Below are 24,521 nucleotides of genomic sequence, written 5' to 3'. Positions count from 1 at the left end.
TAAATGAAAACAATACAATTAGGAAATTCCCCTAAACAACTACAACGTTAATCATAAAGCTGAAGATGTCCGAGTTTGAATTACAGGCTGTCTTTAACAAATTTTACTTTTATCTCTAAATTGTTAATAATAATTTATGAATTGGCGCTATTTAGTTTTGTTTTTAGCTGTACAATAAATTCATTATTAAAATTTTTTTTTTAAAAAAGCATTCTTGCGTTTTTCTAATTCATTTTGCTTAAAATATTTTGGCAGAACAAGCTTTTTTTTTATGGTAACCGAGTTTGGCTTGTGGCAATCAATGAATGTATTATCAATAAATTTATTGAATTTTAAAAAAATCAGTAAATATTTATTAAAGTTGAAGTTTTTATTTTCCTGTCATTAAAATTTCACAAAATGATGCTTAAAAAAACTATTAGAATTGTTTTTTCAAATTCTTTGAAATATTGCTTTTAGATATCTCATTCCGCAATAATTTCCAAAAAGAATAACGTTTTATTCCTGCCTACGCAAATATTTTCTTTACTTCTTTGGAAAATGAAACATTTCATAGATTTCGATTTCTAATTATGCGTTGCATGAAAAAAGTGTTAAAAACCCGTATAATTGCAGAAATTTTTATAATACCTAAGGTTTTTCCATTAACCGTCTAATTTACATAAGTAGGCTAACTCAATAATATATTTTTATTATTAGTGCGAAACGTGATGGAAAAAAAAATGTTATCAGTCAAAAAATAAATCTGAACAATTGTTCATAAAAAAAAAAAAAAACATTAATTGGCGTTTCAAAATGCAACAATACAGAATGCACTTTTTTTTAAAAATTATTTGTCTACAAGTAACGGTTAACAACGGTATTTAGCTGAATTCACGTATACATATATTTACTAACAATTAAAATTATAAACTTAGCTATTTATAATTTAAATTAGACAATTTATTTAAAAAATGAAATTTAATTTTTGATATCTTTGCCAAAAATAAAAGAGAATATATCTTGATACTCCATAGGGCGGATCACAGGAACTACCAAATTTGACACAAACATTAGAGAAAGGAAATATGCATCTCAGAACCAATTCTTTCAAAATTCCAACTAAAAATTTAGTGAGATTTTGTTTTGTAAAATCCTTCAAAAATATTATATAAACATGATTTCTGCAGCATTAATTTTTTTAAATATAAAATTAGCTATCATTTGTTTTCTCCCCTCCCATACCATAATTTTAGCACATTTTCAAAACTCTCTCATGATTTACAATACTTTTAATTGTTGTAATGTAATTCAAATTAATTTCATAATTTAATCATCTTTTTCCCATTATTAATGATTTTTTTAAAAGTTTTCTACTTTATTGGATTATTTATAACATATAATCCATTTTCTGAGATTGGATGCTCTATGGCTATGAATATTTTGAAGCTCAAATTTATTGAATAAATAGAAATTTTATTTCATTTGATAAAACTTTAGACAGAAAAGTAATATATTTAGTTATATATAACAAAGATATAGCCTGGATTTTCATATGTAAAATGACATTTCCATAATATAATAATTGTAATTTAAAATGATGATGAAAAATTTACATTAAATGATATGCTTTCAGCAAAAGAATAACTCATTAATCAGTAATCAGAAAACTGACAATACATCATGCTCAAGTAAAGATTTGTTAGAACGAATGAAATTCTAATTTAAAGGAAACTTCGAAATTTCAAATAAGCAGCTTTTTTAAATTTGAGACTTATAACTAATTTAATTATCATTTAAACTGCACTATATATATATATATATAAGGGCATTTTTATAATGAGGAAAAAAACTGATGATTTTACTGAATATTGACAAGTTAATGAACATTTAATAATTTCTAGGAAGCTATGCAAAATGAGTTACAACAATAATAAAAACTGAATATCAAATAACATTTTTTTATTAATTATTTTTCTTCGGGAAGAACAGATTCAACTTTAAAATCAATTTCTTTTTTATCCAAAAAGGACTGCAGCTTTTTCAATCTCTTCATACGGCGGTCTTTGCTTTTGGTCTTTTCTTCACTAGTTTTAGGGCGATTATGAACTCTACGATTACGGTCAGATGAGAGTAAAGGCCCTTTCCAGCCTTTGAACACATTTGGATTTACTTTATCAGCTGGAATGAATTCACATTTCAGGAGTTTTTCAAAGAACAAATAATTGTTCATAGCTTCAGCAGCAATTTTAGCAATTTCTTCAGATTTGAATTCAATGAAGGCAAAACCTTTAGGCCTTCCAGTTTTTCGACTTCTGGCAACACGTATGCGAAGTATTTTACCAAATTGTGAGAAATATGCTTTCATTTCTGTTTCATAAAAGCCATGAGGTATGTGCCCAACATATATCACTCCAGGACCTGAGTCTTCCTGTACAGTTTTCTTTTTAGGTTTTTTCGATTTTTTGGGTTTATCTTCTGATTTTTTGTTTGGAGTTTTTATTTTTCTTCTAACATTTTCAACAAATGCATTCATCATCTTGGAAGGTGTAAGAAATTTTACTAAAAAGAGAAAGAAAGATCGTAAATCATAATTCAATTTACAATAAAAAAAAGCATTTAAAAATACACACCATTAAATAGTATTTGACTACACAAAATAGTGAAATTTAAGTTGATAAACAATTCAATTATTATTTTATATTTTGAGATATATTTATTTTGTCAATTATAATTATTTAATTTAATTTTGCAATTATAAGATGACAGCCACTCAAAATGACTATTCATATGAATGAAATTACATTATAGCTTTACATTCTCAAATATGAATTCAAATATTTTAATTTTTAATATATATCAATCAAACACAATTATGAGATAATTTTTTTTTTCATTTTAAAGGATAATTGTAAGAATTTATAAACAAAAAACGTGTCATTTAATTATCTTTTGAGATCCATTGAGCAAAATATTATTGCACAGAAATGAATAATAATAGTATTGCAGCCAATGCAGTGGTATACTGTGATAGCTCCTACATTTTACAGTGCATAAGTTTAGCGCTTTACATCTCTAATTCCCATAAAATACTAAAAACCATCAACCAATACAACTAATTTTTTTTATCAATTTTAATTTTCTACTAAATGCCAAGACCAAAAAAAAAAAAAAAAACCCCCTACATTTTTTGAAATAAAAAAGAAATTTAAAAAAAAACAACATATTTTTCAGATTATCAAGAGACTAGAAACATGCAAATTCAAGACGCTAGAAATTAATATTATATTATATATATATATATATATATATATATATATATATATATATATATATATACATACACACACACATTTACAACAGTTTTTTTAAACTGGTTCTAAGCTTGAAAATAAATAAGAAAATGAGAAATAATTAAAGATAAATAAATTAATTTGAATTTTTTTATTGCTGTTAAATTTATTAATGATTAGCCTTTCATGACCAGCCTGTTTGCAAGGAGGAAACCTTTGAAGTTGAAAATCTATCCATTATAACAATTTTTTAAAGAATTTTATTTAATAAAATAAATTAAACCTTTTTTTCCCTACAACAGCTTCTAAAAATATTGCAACACAGAGATGATTTCTACATAATAAAATTTTTAAAAAATTGCCTTTTTAAGGATATCAAAGAACTTCAGGCAACCAGTAACCAGTAAAAATTAATTTAAATAGTTTTTTATTATTGCAAAATTTTAATGAAAATTATTGTATCCAAATTATTTATTTTTGTATATAATAGAAAAATATGCCACTTTAAAAAAATCCAGTAATTTTGTAGGATTATATTAAGTATTATTAGGGTACTTTTTAATTTCAAAAACCCTAACTTATAAATAAAACATGTGCAGTTTCAACAAAGTATTCTCAATGAATATAATTATATTATCCTTTACACATCTACAAATATACTATTGTACAGATATCATAGAATGAATACTGTTTTTTCTGCCAACCTCATGATTTCTGTTACTACATCAAGATCTGATATCTGCTTTGAAACATTAATATGAATAAAATATTTTTGGGTATAGGATAGATTGCATCTGACTGCAATGATTTTAATTGGTAAAAGTGATATAAATATGTATTACTATGCAAATGACAGATTAAAGTTTACAGCACTCCAGCAATGATATTATCAGAATGCTTAAAAACCATTGTTAGCTCTCAAACTTGCTATAAATATTTTATAATGGAATTTTCTTCCATTAATGATGATAAAAATATGAAAATTTGACTCATTTTTCTATATAGAATATAATTCTGTTTACAGCCTGTTTTTAATAAAAATTTTGATTACTATGACAGTTATAATTAACTTTTAGTTATAAAAATAAGCATTAATGGGGGGGGGGATTTTAAGTGAGTACTTTTTAAATACCTTTAATACCTATAATCGGATGCATAAAAATATATCATCACTCTTTTTTATTTAATAATAATTACTGAAAATATTATGTAATTCAGAATGTTGTTTTATATTAGATACAAAACGTGAATACTGAATGATTCTACTTTCTATTCTTATATATTTTATGAATATGCTTTGAATTGCTAAATATAATGATATTGGATTATTTGCAGTTTAATTACTTCTCATTTAAATTAAAGTTCAAATTCTAAATGGAGAGAGACAATTGAGAAAACCCAAAATACATTGAATATAATAGTATAAAGCAGCTAAAATGTTACAAGTTACATATCTATCAAAATTTCAAGTTTAAAAAATATTTTGATGATCAAATCATTAACATTATGCTATGTATAAAAAAATGTAATTGAAACTTTCTATTTCTAATAATCTTGACAAAGCAGCTGATTCTCAAAGGCAATAAATAATAACTGCACTCATAAAATGTTAAAATAATATGCACAATTAGCAAGAATGTAAACTTCAACTAATAAAAATAGCAAATGTTTTTATAGCATTATAGCAATGTTTTTAGCATTTTAGTAGACAGATTTCTAAATCTAAAATTACTAAATTTGACAGATATAAATTGGTGATGTAAATCTGTAATTTTTAAAAATTTTAGTTAATTAGAAACTAAGCAACCCCCCCCCCCCTCCTCCATCAATAACTTCTAGAAATTTTATCACAAATATGATTTAGATATCTTCTTAGAATTCCAAGATTTATGAATTTTCAGAAACATTTTTACACACCTCTTGCAACATTTTTTCATTGCAACAAGGAAATTCAAACCATTTATGTTGTTTATACAACTATGTATTTGCATATATTTCTTCCACATTACAAGCTAAAAATCATATTCTAGTGGATTTTATTTTTTCATATTTCCTTAATTTTTTTCTATGAAATTTATACAAAAAAAATCCTTTAAAATAATAAGTATATAAAGAAATATATACATTAAACTCAAAGATTATGGTTGCTAATCATTAATTCTTCCATTAGCATATTTTAATTTGGTTAACATGCTACTGAATATAAAATATGCTACTTCATTTTAAAACTGTTATGTCTCCATTAGGAATATTCATGTAATCAATGGACAGAATAAGTGCAAGACTATTAAGAAAACATAGACTTACTTGTTTATCACAATTTGAAGTTTTAAAATTATTTCCTCATAAACCATAATATTAAATAATGCATTACAGATTCTATAGAAGTTAAACAAAGTCAGCATAATTGGCAACCAAGCTGGTTACTAAAGGTAGCTGGTAAATTTTGTTCATTCATATATGAAAGAATATAATACATGCTGAACAATAATTCAGTTCTTTTATACAAGTACTTCTTTCTCAGAGATATTTTAAATCTAATAAACTGACAGTACATAAATTTCTATATAAAAAGAAAAATTAAGGGATGGAAAAGACTTTATTTCTTCCATGATTTAGATAGAATCATGTAAATATCTGCAATGTTTAAATGAGGTGTTTGGATTTTATAATTTAATACAATGGAAGGTAGTAGAAAGAATTTAAAATAATTCACACATGCCCTATGGATAATTTTCAGGCAAAATATTAATTCAAAAAAACATAATGAATGAAAATGCACTACTTTGCATAAATCCTCAGAAAAAAAAACTTGGTAGTAAAATCAAAATCGGTAAAAAATGTAAATGATATTAGTGATTAAAAAAAAATTCTTAAAAAGTTTGAAATACAGACCACATATATTCAAAACAGTACTGTCAATCATTACATTACTGACCTACAAAATGAGATTTTGTGCTTGTCTTCCTTACAGAAGCATGCATGAAATTATTTTTAAATAAGAAATACTTTCAAACATTTCAATCGATCTAATAGCAAATATTTTTGTATACATTATTTCATAACACAATAAATCTCATAATAGATTTTTGTGATATTCGGGTTTTGATTTTTGTTAACCCGGCACAAGCTAAGAATCCGTTCAGGAGCATACGCCGGAAAACAAACCTCATTCCTTCCTTCTCATAATAGACAGCCACAATGATCATGTTATGTTTTTCATCATCAGGATCACTACTTTAATATAGAATATTCTTTTTCTAATTTAAATGATTTTTCATGAAAAATAATAAGAACCATTATGTTAGACATATATTTCAAATTTACATTCTGATATGATATCAAATTCACTTATATATTATTCAACATATTAGAGAAATTTAAACCCTATAATCAGAATGGTTAGGTTAACAGATCACTTTAATTTGATATGATAGTTTGATTTTGCATTTTCACAGATTATTTGTTAACTCTACAAACAGCTTAAATAACTAGTTATCCCAAAAGGTTAAGGCTAATCATTGTGGGAATCATTTTCCAAGAGCTATAATTTATTTGAAAATCTTCTAAAAAGTTAACTGCACATAAAAAGATGGAATTTTACAAAATGTACTGACATAATTGATACTGTTATACCACTATGTTATTTACATCAAACAATATTTGAATTTTTTTCAATGTCAGATTCTTCTCCAAATGTATATTTTTAAATTTATTTATATATTTCATTTATTTTATACAAATGAATAATAATTTTTATATAACTTCGATTACAGACATAGGCCGTATACGGGAGCTGAGCCGATTATAAAGTTTGAAAGTAATTGAAAAGCAAGCTTAACTACTTTCAAATTAAATTGTGACATAATATAATTAAAATAAATTAAGCAAACATTTTACCTGATTAATACACAAATTGCCAAATAAACACTGTTTATGGAATTTCCATGTGTTTCACGTTGTTTGTTGAATCTGTTGGGTAGTGTTTCGCAGTTTCAACTACAGTTAGTTTTGATAAAATCAAAAAGTATTGCGTTTTATTTAAATATTGTGAAAAGTTCGTTGAAATCCTTAATGTAATATATTTTAATTTTCTGTGTGTTGAAATGGTTTCTATTGTAATAATTTAAATAATTTCATAAATAGATGCATAAAATTTAAATGTACTGCTTTGTTTGCTAATACGGTAATGGCATCATACGCATTGTGATGTAAACAAAAACAAGGTAAAAGCGGTGGGCGGTATTAAATGCATTTGGAGGATAAATTTGTGATTTATGAATTAATTTCATGGGGATAAAAAATAGGATAAATTATTCTTATTAATTTTTTTTTGCTTAAATCTGTATTTTTTATTTTGATCTCCTCTTTCTTATGAATTTTTTGATTAATTTAATGTTATTTTCTCGGAATTTTGTCACACTAAGAAATTTTATGTGAAAAATAAATACGCATATTTCTTCAACGTAATCGTCTGATTAATCATGGCAATGGAAGCAGTTGTTTTAGCAGCCATCGCAGTTCTAACTATTGTATTTGTTGGATCCTTATTTGCCTTGATAATGGTTTGCCGTCATAAATATTGTCGGCCGTTTGAATTACTAGCACATCAGTTCAAAGACGCTAGGTAAGAAAGGCAGTTACCTTTCCATCAAAGAATGTTTTCATTTTTATGAAAGATTTGGGGTTTAAATGAGATAGCAATTTTATTATTATTTATTTTTTTCCTGTACAAAATCTGAAGAATTGTTAAAGATTGATTTATAATTAGCTAATGAAACTTCAGTATAAGTGTTCAATTTCAAACTTCAATACCCATGAATTAGTCGCAAGAATGTGATAAACTTGCACAAAAAGGCAAAGAGATTTTTATAATAAGCATTTATACATTTAAAATATTTATAGTTACTTAAAAAACGACAATGTATTTTAAAGCTGTTTTGAATATTTTAATTATTTGCTGATAGAAATTTCAGTTCTTTTTAAGTAGATGATATTTAAATTAAAGGTTTTTCTTATTATTAGGAACAATGAAACATTATTTATTAAAAAATACTGCATTTTAGTTCCATTCAGAAGTGTAGATTAATTTTGTATAGTATAACTTACAAATAATTTATGCCTTGAAGAGAAGTCAGTTATTATATGTATTAATCAATCTCCTCTTTTATTTATTATCCATCATCAATTTTTTTTGCTAGACATTATATGAATAATATAAAATTTATTAGCTGTATTAGAATTACAGAAGAAAGGCACTGTTATCGGTGTGCTATTTGGTAAAATCTTTCCTCCCAAAATATAACTTTTCAAGCTTTGCCCTCATTTTTTAAAATTTTACTTATGTACATGGTAGAAAATGATGTGGCCACAGATTAATTAATAAAAGTTTTAAAAAAATACCATGTACGTTACCAGGATGCCTTATATATATATTATAACTTTAAATATAAATATAAAATTACATTAAATGTTTTGTTTCCTAGCTGTGATCAAATCAAAATGGACCATTAAAGTTGATTTGAAACAAATAATAATCTACTAACAGAAAAAAAATGCAATATCAAGTATGAAATAAAAATATTAGGAATCAACAGATCCCAACTCATTAGCTTTTACTATTATCCAGTATGTATAGATGGGAAATTAGTGATCTCGTAATTTTTTTAAAAATTTTTTATTTTCTTGGCTTTGTCTTATTCTTCAATGTGCAATTTTTTTCTCTTTAAGTAGTGATTCTGTCTATACATAATGTACATGAACACTTAAAATAAACCCAGTTCTTTAAATTAAAATGAAACTTTGAAAGAAAATTTAGAAATAACTTCCAACTGTCTGGTGAAGTAAGAATATAATGAATTGTAACATGAAATTTCAAACTAATAACATTCTTATCAATTGGAATTTCCCCATCTATCTTTTATAAAGCCCTTTACCATACCACATTTAATAGAACTGTCTTAAACACTTCCAGATTCTGTGTGGAATAAAATGTAAGCTTAAATAATAAAAATCATTGTTCATCCCCAGGCTCATTGATCTTTTCTACAATCCAGCAGTAGAAAAGTGAAATTGATTCCACCATGATGATTCCATAACTAATAATTATTCATGTGTAGTTTTATTTGACTACATAAAAAAAAGGCCTATATGAATCATTAGATAATAATATTGAAGTTGGCTTGACACTAAATGAACACTATAGATATTGGTAAATAATTCTTGATACTGATTTGTAAATAATATCACTAATTATAATAATTTAAGGAACTAATTTCCCATTTAAAATATCATTATCCTTTTTAACCAAACAAGTATCATGGAATATTGTTTGAAAATTTTTCTAAAGTATAAGAAATTTAGTTTTTATTTATTTATTTATTTTTTTTTTTTTAAATCCAGATTTAAACAAATTTTCTACTTAATGTGGAAAATTTATTCATTGATATCATATGTATCTACAAGATATAATATTACTCTTTCAATAAAATTCTTTTGTTTAAGATTTTAATGTTTTTATTTTTTTTTATTTTGTATCCAATTATATATGACCATGCTATCTTGAAAATTATAAGTATTATTTTGAGTGTGAAATGTAATTTGTCAAAAGAATTTTCTCGATTAAATGAGTATATTCAAATTATTACTATTAAATAAAAGAATATTATACAAAAAGTTAATAAATTGTAATTATACATTAATTACAAAAAATGATTGTATATAAGGAATTAATTCTATTAGTTGATACTTTTATTTTCTAATAAAATGCCAATTATTAAAAAGGCCATATTATTTAGCTGATATTGCAATAAATAAATTTAATTAGTTATCCCAAAAATTAAATCATGGTTCTAAAAGCTGTTGAAATTACAGATTATACCTTTATTAAAATCAATTATTTTTTTTATGTATGGTAATCAAATAAATAAATATGTTATTTAAAATGTAATGCTATCTAATAAATCAGAACAACTTATGTTACTGATCAGAACTCTATTTTTATGATGTTTTAGGCCAGAAATACATTTGATTTCTAATGAAGATGGTGCAGATATGGAACTTGATGATGTGAGGCTTCATCCAAACATTGAAAAAATTTTAACTGATGAACAATGGGTAGATGATGCTACGTAAGAATTTTATGTTTTTATAACAGTAATAAATTATATACTAAATGCTTCAGAATTTTTTTTCTTTAACTTTATTTAAATTTAAATATAAAAAGTTTTGAGGCTTTTCTCATATTTTCCTAAATTTTACTTTAGGATGTGGGTGGAAAAACGTTAAAAATTTTTTTTAATGATTTTATCTGTTGAAAAACAAATATGTATCGATTCTGAACAAATTTCAAAGTCATGCAGAGAAGTTTTCAATATCCAATTTTTTTTTATCATAATTGTTTCTTATTCTGTAGTGGTCTTATTCCTCACTGTTTGGCTATTCTAAAAAAATGTCACCATCTGACTGAAAGATTAGTTGCAATGATGATGACTCGCGTTCCACAACAGTCGAACCAAGATCTCAATGAAATTATCGATGTTGCCAAAAAAATTAGTCCTCGTGTAGATGATGTTGTTAGAGCCATGTATCCACCTCTTGATCCTCGCTTATTAGAAGCAAGGTATTTATATCATATTTTTACAGTTATAAATTCAGATTGGTTCGTTAATTTTGATTTATTAATTATGCCATTTTATATTTCTTCATTACTGTGGTGCTCATTTATAATATATACTTTTTAAAAATATAATTTTATAATAAAAATTTATATATATATTTTTTAATTGTTATTTTTACTTAATTTTCTCATTACTATTGTACTTTTTTAGTCATGCTGCTTTTTTTCTATTTTTAAATTTTTCAGCTATAAAATTATCTTTTTAATTATTTAAATCTCTCTGCTCTGAATTCATGAGATTTTGTGTATGTATATGTATATGCAAAGATAACAATAAAAGTTCTTAATGATACATAATAATACTTCAATTATTATTTAAAAAATGAAATTCCTTCAAAAGATTTGCCTAATTATAATTTATGCTTAAATTTTCGATTTAAATATTTTGCTTTTATCTTCTTTCTGTAATTATGCTTAAAAATAATGTAGTAAATAATGAAGCAGAAATTTTAAATTTCGGTATCATTGCTATTTTTTATAAAGGTCCAAATTTATTTTTTTTCCTTGACTAATATTTTTAAGAATTTTTTTTTCTTCTTATTTTTGTGATATGAATCTGTGTGTTCATAAGTATCATTATCAATTATATTCTATTTTTATATTAATATATTATTTTGCTTGCAATTTTTCCTTTGTTAATGATTTAGTTTTTTCTTCAGACAGCATTATTATACTTATACACTATCTTCATTTTGTTTTCGTTCTAACTTTTCTACCTGCTTTACAGGGATTCACCTTGTATGTGTACTCCTGTAGCATATGAGTTTCATAATTTTTAATTCCTCTGTATAATGTTTATAAAATATAATCTTTAGTTTAAAGACAATAGCTAAACATTTCTACTTAAAATCTAATTTCCAAAATTATTCAGTGAATTAATTTGAAACATCAAATGCTCAACACTGATGGAAAATGTTATATTTATATATTCATAATATTTTGTTATAGATGTATGGCTCTTATTCTGTCCGTGACACATATGGCTCTTGTTATTCGTTCAGTTTGCCAGTTAAGAACTTGCAACTGGGTAGAAGTTGCTTTAACAGATATGGAAGAGAATCTCCAAGTATGTCAATGGTCTTTTTTCTTTTTACTTCACTTTCTTTATTTTATTGACTGTTTCAAAATAAGTATCTCTATCAATACATGGAATTTCACCAAGAACTGATTAGCCTAAAAGTGTTTGATTCAACACTTCATAATTTGGTCAGATTTGGCCACAGAAGATATATATAGTTTGTTTATTATTTAAAAGTTGGCGAGTCAAAAATATTTCACTGAACAAGATTCCTTAGAACCAAGAGACTGTATATTATTTACATCATTTAAATTCTTTTTTAAGTGAAACTAAAATCTAAATTTTATGATGAATCTGAGAAATTTTTATTGAATAAAATTTTGAGGTATTGCATAAATTATTAAAAGAATTATATTTTATGTTGTTTGATCAATAGATGTATTCTTAAAAAGTATATGGAGCCAAGTTTTTTTTTTGTGTGTGTTTTTCCCAATGTGTGTGCTTTTATGGTATATGGAGCCGTTTTTTTTTTGTGTGTGTTTTTATGGTATATGGAGCAAAGTTTTTTTGTGTGTGTTTTGATCAATAGATGTATTGTTTAAAAGTATATGGAGCCAAGTTTTTTTGTGTGTGTTTTTCCCCTGGCCCTATTAGTTAGATTTCATAAAATAATTTTGATATGCTAGCATTTTAAATAAAAGTTAATTTCTTGTGCTTCTAAAATCTGAAGTTTTGAACGTAGTTATTTTTGACCATTTCAATGGCTACTTCAAGTAAAACCTGCTAATCAATGAATGGTATTAAAAAAGACTTCTTTTGATTAGCTTAAAATAATAAATTCAAAAATCTCATAACCCATTCCATTTAAGCTAAAGATTAGTATTTTTTTAAATGTTAATATATCAAGATTATTTTATTAAATGTAACTTACAGGAATCAACAACTGTATAAAAATTTAGATTTCACAGTTTTTACACTCTGGTATATTTATTGAATCGAACAACATAAAATATAATTATTTACATCATTTAAAACATTTTTTTTTAATTAGAAGTATATTCCTAACAGTTTTAGGTTTAGCTAGCAGGTTATGATTTGAAATGGGCACTTTATGTGTTATAGCTAATAATAGATAATATTTTGAAATCTTATAAATCATGTTTCTTCATATGTCTGTGATTTTTTTAGGTTTTACGAGAAGCTGGCATTGCTTTGGAAGCGATAACTTCTCATCAAATAAATGGGATGTCAACATTAGAATGCAATGAGCTTAATCCATCTGAATTTCTTCCCAGTAATGCTGCATTTTCTCGAAATTCAGTGAGCTCTAATCAGTGTTGATATTAATATGCTTTTTTTCCATCGTATTTTTTTTATACCAATGGTACATTATATGTTATATAATGTTGTCTATTTTTTATATTATATGATTTCATTCTCATGTATTCTTATTGTGTAATAAGTCCAACTATATATTTCTTGTGTTAAAAACACATATTACTTTTTCATCCGTCCAATTATAATGCATTTATTTTTTTGTTGTTGTTACTGATGTATGAAACTGTTCATATTAGGTCTTCCAAAAAGTATTAGATTTTTAACTGATGACAAGAAAGGCCAGTTGTTTTTATATTAGTCACCAATTTCCAGTAACATTTGTATTTTTCTGATAAAAAAAATAAATTCAGAATTACTAATTTTTAGTTTTAAAAGATAAATATATGAGGAAATTTTGCTTGCTTAAAATTAGTCAATGAATAGTTGTTATCAGTATCAGAGAATGGTATAGATTTCTATTAAGGCCAGTTTATTTAATATATTTATTGACTGTTGTAAAATTTGCCTTTTGCAGCAATTTTTTTCACCACTTAATTTTGACTATGTTTTTATATTATATATTTATATGAAAATGTATATAATTTCATTTTGTCAGAATCTTAGAAATCATACTTATAAAAGGATGAATAATCTTTCTGAGTTTTAATCTCTTTAAAGTTAAATAACACATTCCTTAAACATTATAATAAATGTTGAAAAGTTGTTTATATCTGAACTTGTTTTTTACATTTAATGACCAGTTGACTGTTAAATAAATTTTTTATGAAAGAATTTTTATATTCATGTTGACGTGTTAAATAAAATTAATAAATTTCTTGAATGTTCATTTATGTTTTTTTTCTTCTCATTTAAATTCGTCTATTAAAATCATATCAGATTCACTCACATTATTTATTTTACTTTATCCATACTAAAGAATTTGAAAATTCTTTAAGCTGAAACACTATTAAAATGGTTTGAAGATGTTGTAATTTATTTTTTAAAAATTTAGTACTATGCACAATTTGAATACAATATATTTGAGTGTAGGAATATATTATTCACATTCATAAATTAATACTATTTGAATTCATTTCACACTTGAAAATGTGTGACAGAAAAGATACCTTTCGTTACTCATCAATTAATATTTAAAATATTCTAAATCATTTTTTTCATTATTTGGTATAGTTTTAAAACAAAATGTGCATAATCTCCTCACTCATAATTCAACTTTTAAAGCTGAAATAATAATCATGCTTTAAGTTGTTGTTTTTTATAAGCATGTAAATATCTCATTGACTTTGTATATCTGATTCTTTGATAGAAAGTGAAACATTAATAAAATTTATAAGGTTTCATATTTATAAATAATACTTATTTATAAAGTGCACTCCGGAACATCCGACTAAGTTCGAAAACGAATTCTTTAAAAATGATACTTAAGCATTTTTTTTAGTATCAAATAGCTAAAACAGACTTGAAAGTTTACTATTAGAAGAAAAAATACATTCATTACCTTTAGTTTTTGGGGAAAAAAAAAAAAAAAAACTGCTTATTTAATGAAAATTTAGCAAAAACAGTAAATTAAAAAAAATAATGGAAATATTTAATCTTTATTTCACTGGTATATAACTCAAACTACATAAAATATAACAGACCACAAAGTAAAAATTAATTTAATAAATAAAAATTTTATTAGTATTTGAAGTTGCCGTTAATGACATTTTGACAATTTTTCTATGTCTTAAACTTAAAGGGTCGGTAAAACATGTCTAAACGAAGCTATCAAAATCTGCAGTCTCAAAGATTTTGAATACCATACCAAATTTCATGAAACTTTATTGAATTGATTTTGAGACATCAAGTTTTCTGTTCATCACTCACAGAGAAATTTTCATTCATTAGAAAATGTATACAGACTCCCGATGTACAGTAGATTCCCGATTATCCGCGCCTGCCGCACAAAGTTTTTTTTTTTTTTTGACCGATTTTTTCAAAAAGGTGCAGTTTTACACTTATGCTTTTGTAATTACATAATACATTACAGTATTAAAACAGTACATATGTATTAATTTTTCTGTGCATCTCGTACGTACAAAGCACTTTTCTGTTTTCATTAACAAAATGCATTTTAGGTTAGTTTTGAGTGATATACTAAAATATGAAGCGTTAGTTAAGCATTTCCTGCTGTTTATTTTACGTTTTAATGTACATAAAACGATTTTTCAAAGTTGGAATGACTGTTTTCTCTTTTGCTATACCCGTTTTTAGCTTTTTTCGGATTATCCGCGATTTTTGTTATCCGCGGCGGCCGCGCCACCCAATTCCGCGGATAATCGGGAGTGTACTGTATTGTATTGTAAATTAGTTCATCAAAATGTGTTGAAAATAAATGTTTTCATGATTTTTTTAACAGAAATGCAAAAAATAAGCAAACTACAGCTGAGTAGATAGAGATATTAATATAAATATATTCTATATTATTTTGGAGAATTTATAGTGAAAATTCTATTTTAACTCGGCACAGTACAGGTAATGATATTCTATGATTCACTGGGCCCTTGGTTGTGTTCACACAGAAATAAATGCAGAGCTTAGTTCTCAATATGAAGTGAGAAAATATGTACTATAACAATGAAATTTGGTATAAAAACTTTGTCTTCTAGTATTGGTATCAAAGAAATGAATTTATAGAACTCCGGAATATCTGGCTAGTCCTTCTGCCACATCAGGCCGGATACTCGAGAGCGTACTTTATTAAAAGCAGAACATTTTTTTTCCTACTTAAAATTCTATAGTGTTTTTTATGGGTAATTATGTACCATGTAATAAACGTTTGTTATTGTTTTTAAAGTAAAATAAATTTTTAAAACTTGATAAAAGTAAGGAAACAGTTTACATTGCTTCATAAATTTCACTCATCTGAGGCTTGCAGATGCATAGCCAAAAGGAAGAAACATTTGAAATTTTAATTTCGATTTATTTCACCACAGGAGTTATATTTTGTACAGAGAAAAGGCGATGTTCCATTTACTATACAGCACAAGCAAAAAAGGCAGAAATTTTTCCTTTCAGTGATTTTATTATGAGATTTTGATAGGTATTTCTTTGCCATGTGTCAATTTAGGCAAGGGAATCTTGAGTATCTTTAATAGAATGTTGTCAGTTGTTGAGAAAATGAATAGTCATTAGTTTTCTAGAGTGCGTGTTATAAATAATCAAATAAAAAAGTGGGAATTGGATCAGAAAATAACAGAATATTTTTGAATGAAATTAACATGAGCTAATTTAAGATAAAAATCAAGAAATTAAATAGGATTCCATTTAGATTTAAAAATGTCATTACATTATAAACAATACATACAATGTATTATTAATGATATGAATTGATGAACATATTATGTAGATCTAGCGTGTGTATTATATATATAATAGGAGTTACAAACATTATAAGAATGTGTGCAATTCATTCATGCTAATCTAATGGTGAAATTGCTTTATATCTGATTTCCAATATATTTTGACAAATGAAATTTTAGATTTCTGAATATAAAACAAAATACTATAAATTTTCTTTTTCTCCAATTTCTAACTGTTCCCATGGTTTAGTTCTGAAACATTCAAAGACAAAAGGTTTAATTAATTTTTCCACTTCCAAGGGAAAAATTATCATGACTTCATTTGATAAAATAAAAATCAAAGTTTATGATATCCAAAAAAAAAAAAAAATTATTACTTTTGACAGCAAATACAAACTAGATACACTAGATCTACATAATATGTTATTCAATTCATGTCATTAATAATACATTGTATGTAGTATTAATGACAAAAAATAAAACCAAAAATAAGATTACCAAAAATAAATAAATAAAACCAATAAATTCACCAAAAATAAAATCTATGTTGTTGTTGTTTTTAAATTTTATAAGTCTTAGTTATCATCAGCCAAACATAATATGTGTAAGGTAAGACTACCTTAATCAGCAGGTGATTGAATGCAGATTAGTTTCGCAACCATTATTTTTTGAGTTGTAAGACACATTCTGTGAATGAAATGCTGCCAGAAGAGTGAAGTCTTGATTGTTTGCTAGGTTAATATTCTAGCATTTGAGTTTCCAATTCTCAGCACAGAGACATATAGACAGAAGAATTTAAAATATTACAACATTGAATTGAAGATTTCCCTTTGAATATACAATGTATCTCTAGAAACAACAACAATATGGTACATGCCAGATGATTCAAAAATTAATAAATGTAGTCTAGTATTCAAGTCTCATTCATTTGAAGATTGAATTGTTGAGTTTATTGGATTTGATTGATTGGATCACTATTGTTAGATTTGAGAGATAGGGCACACTGCTCTTATAGGAAATGAATACAAAAGTTTGGAGCTTTATGATGATGTTCCAAAAGCAGATAATATGGCGGTATTTAAATAAATGTCAATTTTCATGCATGAATATTATTTTTTAAAGTGGAAATTTTTGACTACAGAAGTAAATTCTGTAAGAAAAAATAAGGCATTTCCAGAAAATTATCCTTAATGTGTATTTTAAAGATATATTAATAAAAAATTAGGTCTTATTTTTGAAGAAACATAGTATTTTATACAAAAGTAAAAACTAGATAGTTGGAGTTATGTGAAAACATGTACAAACAAGAACAGCAATATATAAATAAGAAACACAGTATTTCACATGAAAGTATAAGCTAGATATATGTGAAAGCATGTACAAACACAAACAGCAATATATAAATGAAAATATAATGATATTGTCAAAATATGACCTTTTTTAAATCAAAGATGATATGAAAAAAAAAAAAAAATGCTGCAAAAGTTTATATCATATTCAATTAAATTACTTTTACAATTTATAATTTATTTAAAGTATGAAACATAAAATATATGTTTAGTTTGTATAATTTTTTTTTAAATTGTGAAAAAAGTTATATATGTATAACAAAAATGATTTTTGGAATGTCAGTTCTCAAGCATGAATATATTTTTTTTTAAAATAGAAATTTTTAACTAGAATAGAAGTAAATTCCGCAAAATAAGGCATTTGCAGAAAATTAGCCCTAATGTGTATTTTAAAACAGAAATTAATAAAGAATTAAGTCTTAGTTTTGGGAAACACAGTACTTTTCATGAAAGTAAAAACTAGATATTCATAGAATTATGTGAAAGTATGTACAAATACGAACAACAATATATAAATGAAAATATAATGATAGTGTTAACTCATGACCTTCTTCAAATCAAAGGTGATATGAAAAAAAAAATGCTGTAAAGGTTTATATCATATTCATTTAAATTACTTTTGCAGTTATAATTTATTTAAAATATAAAATTTAAAATGTGTTTAATTTTATAATTTTTTTTTGAAATTGAGAAATAAGTTACATATGTATATTAAAAACGCTTTTTTTGTAATATATTTAGCAAAATACAAATCACTCTTGATCAACAATCAAAATGTAAATTAAATTAATGAGCTGCATTCGCCGTGCGAGGAAAACTGCATTTGATACTAACTGCAGGAAACAATGTTTGCAAATATGCCACATTTTGCCTTATTTCTATAGAAGAGTATGATACATCTAACAGCTTCATTTTCTTACAAGTCTGCAACAAGCTGTAAAGAATTTAGTTATAATATATAAAATATGATATTTTCATTATAATAAATTTAATGAAATGGAAATTCAAATACTGTATTAATCTAAGAAAGATGGAAGTTGAACTAAATAATATAATAGTAAGATGTTTATTAATAATAGAGAGATAAAAAATTAAATCAGAAAAAAGATGAAATTGAATTTAGAAGCTTTCAATAGTAAATATTTTAAATATTTATATCACTATACAAACAAATTGCCTAGTCAAGCACATGCACCTTTAGTATTTTCATTAAGTAAGCATAAAACATGCAAGACCAGAGGAGTGGTAAGTCAACATTATACAAAGTGATTCATCTTGAAAGGCTGATTTGGCTGTTTTATCCATTATACTGAAACAAATGATTATTAACGTATTATACTATTATACCCAGAAAAATTTTCAAATTAAATCTCCCTTCACATTAATGGAAATAATACAATTTCTGAATGTGTTATTCTCCACAGAGATAAATTCCCAAAATTAATAGCAAAATGCAAATTCTTCTTCATTACTAGGAACAGTTAAGGTATAATCAATTGATAAACATGCAAGTGAGGTTTCAATGCTGCATATTTTCATGTGTACAAACATTTAAGTTGGGCTAGTTTTCAACCCTAATATAGCTCTACCAAAGATTTAAGACCAAAGATTTTTATTACTTACAAATAGAATAAATTAATATATAATTTAAAAAAAATCTAATTGGTATATGATGTCAAAGATTATTGCGTTTAATCAAACTAAATGAGGAATTAGGAAATGTAAAGAAACAAAAGGAAGTTAGGAATATTAGGAAAAAAGAAGGCTATTGCATAAAAAAATTCAATAATTTAACTAGAAAGTTAACTGATGTGAAATCCTTTCCAATAGAGATGACACAACCACAGACAATTGTGAATCAATAGCTGATTCCTAATTACTTATTTACTGCGTAAAATTTAAAAATACAAATTATAAAGCATCATACAAAGCAAAAAATTAAAAAAATTTATATTGAATAAAAATTTAAACAAATAATAATACTATTTTAATATTAAACTATACAAATTCAATGAAATATTATAGTTTAAAGAACTATTATAAAACAATCTTCTATTAATTTTATTTACAAAATGCAAAATTAGGCATTTAAAATATTAATAATAGTTTAAGGGGGTGGAGGACATACCTTTTGACACCATGTAAAGTATATTCCCTTGATCCAAGAATGTCCAGTTGCTCAATATCTGGACAATGCATTGCAATAGAATAAAGTTCACTATTTGATAGTGTTCTAAAACAAAAATACATACAATGTTGTTTTTATCAATAAATACTATTCACATTTAATATCACTTTTATTAATAATAATTATTCATAAAAATTCAATATGCAAATTGCAATCTAAAAGGAATTAGATTATAAATTATGTGCTTCTATCAAATATTTAATGCATTTTTGTTTGATTAAAATTTGCATCCGATAGCATAAATTATGAATGTCAACAAATCTGAAGTATGAAACTTCATTTTTTTCCCTAATATTTTATAGCAGTTAATAACATTTATAGATTTATTTTTATACATAAACATATGGATTCATATTAGAACTGCTGTTATTCCTTTATTTTATCACCATTAATTTTGGAGTTTATTTTCCAAGTACTTTTTATTGAAATTTTTCAATTTTGTTTTGGGTTAAATTTATTTATCTTTGTTTTATAATGACTATTTATTTTAAGCTACAAGATATTTTAGAACTTAAGGTTTTCTTCCCTACAGATTCTGTACCCCCCCCCCTCCTTCTTTAACTGAATGATACTATTTTGAAAGTTCTTCCATAGCTATATATTTTATCTAACTCTGAAACATTGTTTCAATTTTTAATAATAAAGATCAAGATTCATTCAAATTTTTAATAAATATTGATATAATAACCATGTAACAGATATGTCTATTTAAGTAGTTTTAAAAGATTTTAATTGTCCATATGTATATTAATAAATTAAAGTTTTGATAAAAAAATAAACAAAATATTCTATAAATGCATCAGAATAAATATAATATATTTATTCATTGAAAAATTTGCAGTTATTAATCCAGTATTATTTGGTATGACACATTGGATACCAAATTTGTTGAACTATAGTAATTTTGAATAAATCAAGGTTACCACACAAATCTGGAAAAAAAAAATCCTTGTGTTTTCCCTGTATGTATATCCAAGATATGAGGATATGCTCAAATAGCATTCATGTGTTAGTTATAATGCAATATGATTTTAAGAAGTGGTAAAAGCGAGAAAAGAATGCAACAATTTAACATTATTCAAAATAATAGTACATTGAAAGAAGATTTATATTTACATACAGAAAAAAAAATTTCTCTTTATTTATTATCTATAATATCTATATAGGAGGGGTACTATTTATTATCTATAATATCTATATAGGAGGAAAAAATATAACTATTAAAGAGGGGTACATTACCTCTCATGTTCTTTAATTGTATTCATTAACCACATAAAAGTAAGAACTCAGGTACAATAAAATACAAAACATTTTTGTTATCATGATGCAAATCATTTAATGATTACTTCAGGAAAAAACGTTACAAAGTAAGATTACTTTTCTTTATCCATTCATTTTTACCAATTCATGTATTTGAGCATCAATTTCTGAAGATTTTTCAGTCATCAGTTTTATGGAGCTAATCCATAACAAATAAGGTATAATATTTTTGTACGGTCAAACTTACATTTATTTTTTAAACTATTTTGCTTTCAGTAAACATATGTGGAAATATATCCAATATATCATTGAATGCATTAAAGGTGAATGTAATGCAATGTTTTAATGTCCATAAAATTCAGCTTTAAATGATTGTTCTTGACATAAAAAGTTTGATATCGGTTTATTTTCAGATTTGACATATCATCTTTTTCTGTATTCCTTTTAGATACTAAGTCCAACATTAATGTTGATTCATATGAATTGGCACACAGTCTTTTTTTACATGACCAGTAAGTGCGGTTTTCCCATATTACTAAGGTTTATTATCATCTTACAAAGCAAGCATTAAAGTAACAAAGGGATTTTGTGGAGCTTCTTGAACCCATTCAGCAAAATCAGGACTGATTTTTTTTATCTGTCCAATTAGCATTAAATATGGATTTTGAGCAGCTCATTGTTTTTTAAAAAATTCTCTAATCTACTTTGAATAAGCTCACAGTTTCTCACATAGTAAACAAACCATTCAATAAACTCAAGTATGGTAGTCTAAACAACACCACACTGCTTTCGCTGATTGAATGTTGTTATTCCAGCCAGGAAAATGTATTCTATTCTTTCACGCAGCTACAGAAGTTTTGTGCATGCTCATTAACTGCAATTCGAGAATCTCAGGGAAAAAGAACAACTGCCTCGCAAACTGAAACAGGAATGATCTATACAGAAAAAAGGGGAGAGAGAGTAGAAAAAGGGTGAGTTTCCGCATGACATAATCGTGAATTGTATTTCCTTTTTGGACGTTATCGCTATGATTTTTATTCTTGCAATCTTCAGAAATCAGCATTTTTTAAATAAAAACTAAGAAATTTAAAATGTGCTGGTTTTTATGAAATTTCCCGGTTTTCATGAAAATTTTCATATTTCCAGTTTTTTAAAAACAATTTTTAAATTCTCTGTCCTCCCAGTGGCATTGTAAGCCTGATCAATAGAGTCCTAAATAGAAATGAAATTAGAATTTCATTTTTGACTATAAAATCTTGCGCTTCATTTAAATACATTCTAATGTATTAATTATTCTGTAATCATCGATTCACACTCTTTTTTTAAGGGTCAGGAACATTAACCTTTATACTTCATGTGATGTTGAGTTGTCATAGGCTTTATAAATATTTTATAGTAGAATATTTAAATTTGGCTAAGTAACAGTTGATCACAGAGTGACTCTTTAGTGTTCACTGAAAGAATGCATTCTTTCGTGTATGAAATAATCACAATTTTGAAACATTTTTCTAATAATGTTTGTAACAATGATTGTAGTAATCTTTCCAAAAAAAAGTTATACCGTATTGCACTCAAGAAAAGCTTTCTTAACTTTGGGCAACCTTCAATAATACTCTTAAGACATCCACAGCCGGCATCAATTTTGGGGCTGCAATAATATTATAATTGCAATAAATTAGAATCATCATAATATATGGCATTTCAAATTGAATTTTTATAATAATAAGAAAAATCCTAATAATAATATATTATTTACATTAATTCAAAAATAGAATTTTAATAATTTTTTTTTTTTTTTTTTTTTTTTTGTATTTTTCAAAAATTATTGCTAGAGTTTAATTTAATAAAGCATTGTTTGTTAGCTATACACATTTAAAATAAATTCCATTGTATATTATTTTTTGGGGGATAAAATAAATAAAAATACATATTTCAATACATTTCATAAAACTGCCTAAATTCTTTTAAATTGTTTATAAACAAAACTTATATCTGTTATTAATTTAATAATATTTTACACACATTTGTTAAAAAAACATTTAAATAACTTAATTACATCATAATATAGATTTTCTAAATTCAACAAGCAATATATATGTGTGTGTGTAATGATACTTTAAAATCTAATTTAAATAATTAATTTCCCAAAGTTTAGTTCAATTCAGCACATATATATTAATTTCATTCTAAACTATTCTCTTATTTCCTGATCCCATTCCACTTTTTCTATTTAATAAATTCAACATGAGTTCTAAAACTGCACACTCCGAGTGAAGGGATAAAAATATTGCTGACTAAACAAATTCTTCAAAAAGATCTCTATGATTCCCTTGCCTGTGACTAACATGTGTTAGAAATCCCTATTAAAATCTCACAGTATATATTTACAAGAATAAAAATTTCCTTAGATTTTCCTCATTTCGTTTCGTGTCATTCTGTGTTGTGCTCATCGCTTCTCTTTTGCATAATTCTTGCCTCCGGGGATACAATAAAGCAAAACTAATAATTAAAAAATTTTTCTGTCTACTGTCACGACACTGCTTTAAAAATTATGCTTACATATTATATATATATATAAAGAGTTAGGATTATTTTAAAGTGAAATACAGCTTCACAAACAATTACAAAATAAATTTCAAAATATGAAAAGTCAGAATTTTTATTGATGTCTTTTTATATTAGCTATCAATATATATAAGGAATTAGGAAATAATTTATAAATGTTAAACTCTAAATTATAAAACATGAAATGCTACAATTTCTTTAAAAAAAAATCTTTAAGTTTTTCATGCCACATTTGTTTTATAACACTATATTTAGATACCACTTTTAAAAAGCCTTTTTTTAATCAATTAATTCCTGCTCTTAATACAATTCATAAGAGAGGTAAATTGGGATATGACCATGAAATAGTAATGTTTTGCATCAAAGTAGCACATATTAGAAACTATTATTCACTCATGTCCATAAATTAAGGATAATTCAGAGCCACACGGAAATCAAACTCTAAAATACATATATCACCCATAACATGACTACATACATCTTCAAAAATCATATGCAAATAGCAGGAAGCC

At 25.1% G+C, this 24,521-nt stretch overlaps 3 protein-coding genes across 6 annotated transcripts in view; 1 reads left to right on the top strand and 2 right to left on the bottom strand.

Annotated features, from left to right (window-relative positions):
* Window positions 1-1,926: 1,926 nt before the first annotated feature.
* On the bottom strand, window positions 1,927-7,300 carry LOC129966037 (MKI67 FHA domain-interacting nucleolar phosphoprotein-like). The gene is made up of 2 exons (XM_056080384.1): window positions 7,173-7,300; window positions 1,927-2,541 (listed from the first exon to the last, which is right to left on the bottom strand). Exon 2 carries the CDS (start codon window positions 2,516-2,518, stop codon window positions 1,949-1,951), a length of 570 nt encoding a protein of 189 aa, XP_055936359.1. The 5' UTR covers window positions 2,519-2,541; window positions 7,173-7,300; the 3' UTR covers window positions 1,927-1,948.
* A 188-nt stretch (window positions 7,301-7,488) lies between these two features.
* LOC129965992 (transmembrane protein 98-like) lies at window positions 7,489-13,409 on the top strand. Its single transcript, XM_056080321.1, has 5 exons — window positions 7,489-7,899; window positions 10,286-10,402; window positions 10,687-10,893; window positions 11,899-12,016; window positions 13,157-13,409. The coding sequence occupies exons 1-5, from the start codon at window positions 7,757-7,759 to the stop codon at window positions 13,307-13,309; spliced, it is 738 nt and encodes a 245-aa protein (XP_055936296.1). The 5' UTR covers window positions 7,489-7,756; the 3' UTR covers window positions 13,310-13,409.
* Window positions 13,410-18,701: 5,292 nt separating this feature from the next.
* Window positions 18,702-24,521, bottom strand: part of LOC129965811 (F-box/LRR-repeat protein 4-like) — a 31,830-nt gene continuing 26,010 nt past the window's right edge. For 3 of the 4 annotated variants that reach the window (XM_056080013.1, XM_056080014.1, XM_056080016.1), the window contains 3 exons: window positions 23,006-23,092; window positions 20,125-20,229; window positions 18,702-18,930 (listed from right to left, as the gene is read on the bottom strand). In XM_056080013.1, the coding sequence (XP_055935988.1) occupies window positions 18,783-18,930; window positions 20,125-20,229; window positions 23,006-23,092 (340 nt within the window). In that variant the 3' untranslated portion in view covers window positions 18,702-18,782. The remainder of the gene's footprint in view (window positions 18,931-20,124; window positions 20,230-23,005; window positions 23,093-24,521) is intronic. The other variant, XR_008784239.1, reaches the window with a different exon arrangement.

The sequence above is a fragment of the Argiope bruennichi genome, chromosome 4 (genome assembly GCF_947563725.1).
Source record: "Argiope bruennichi chromosome 4, qqArgBrue1.1, whole genome shotgun sequence".
Classification (NCBI taxonomy): Eukaryota; Metazoa; Arthropoda; class Arachnida; order Araneae; family Araneidae; genus Argiope; species Argiope bruennichi.
Note: the sequence above shows the minus strand (reverse complement) of the source record. Positions and strands in the feature narration are given on the sequence as shown.

What these genes read in the sequence shown, in the direction of transcription:
- LOC129965992 (XM_056080321.1), top strand. Translation starts at nt 7,757, where the DNA reads ATGGCAATGGAAGCAGTTGTTTTAGCAGCCATCGCAGTTCTAACTATT. An exon ending in CAATGGGTAGATGATGCTAC is followed by an intron (nt 10,403 to 10,686) that starts GTAAGAATTTTA and finishes CTTATTCTGTAG; the next exon opens with TGGTCTTATTCCTCACTGTT. An exon ending in CCTCGCTTATTAGAAGCAAG is followed by an intron (nt 10,894 to 11,898) that starts GTATTTATATCA and finishes ATTTTGTTATAG; the next exon opens with ATGTATGGCTCTTATTCTGT.
- LOC129966037 (XM_056080384.1), bottom strand. Translation starts at nt 2,518, where the DNA reads ATGATGAATGCATTTGTTGAAAATGTTAGAAGAAAAATAAAAACTCCA.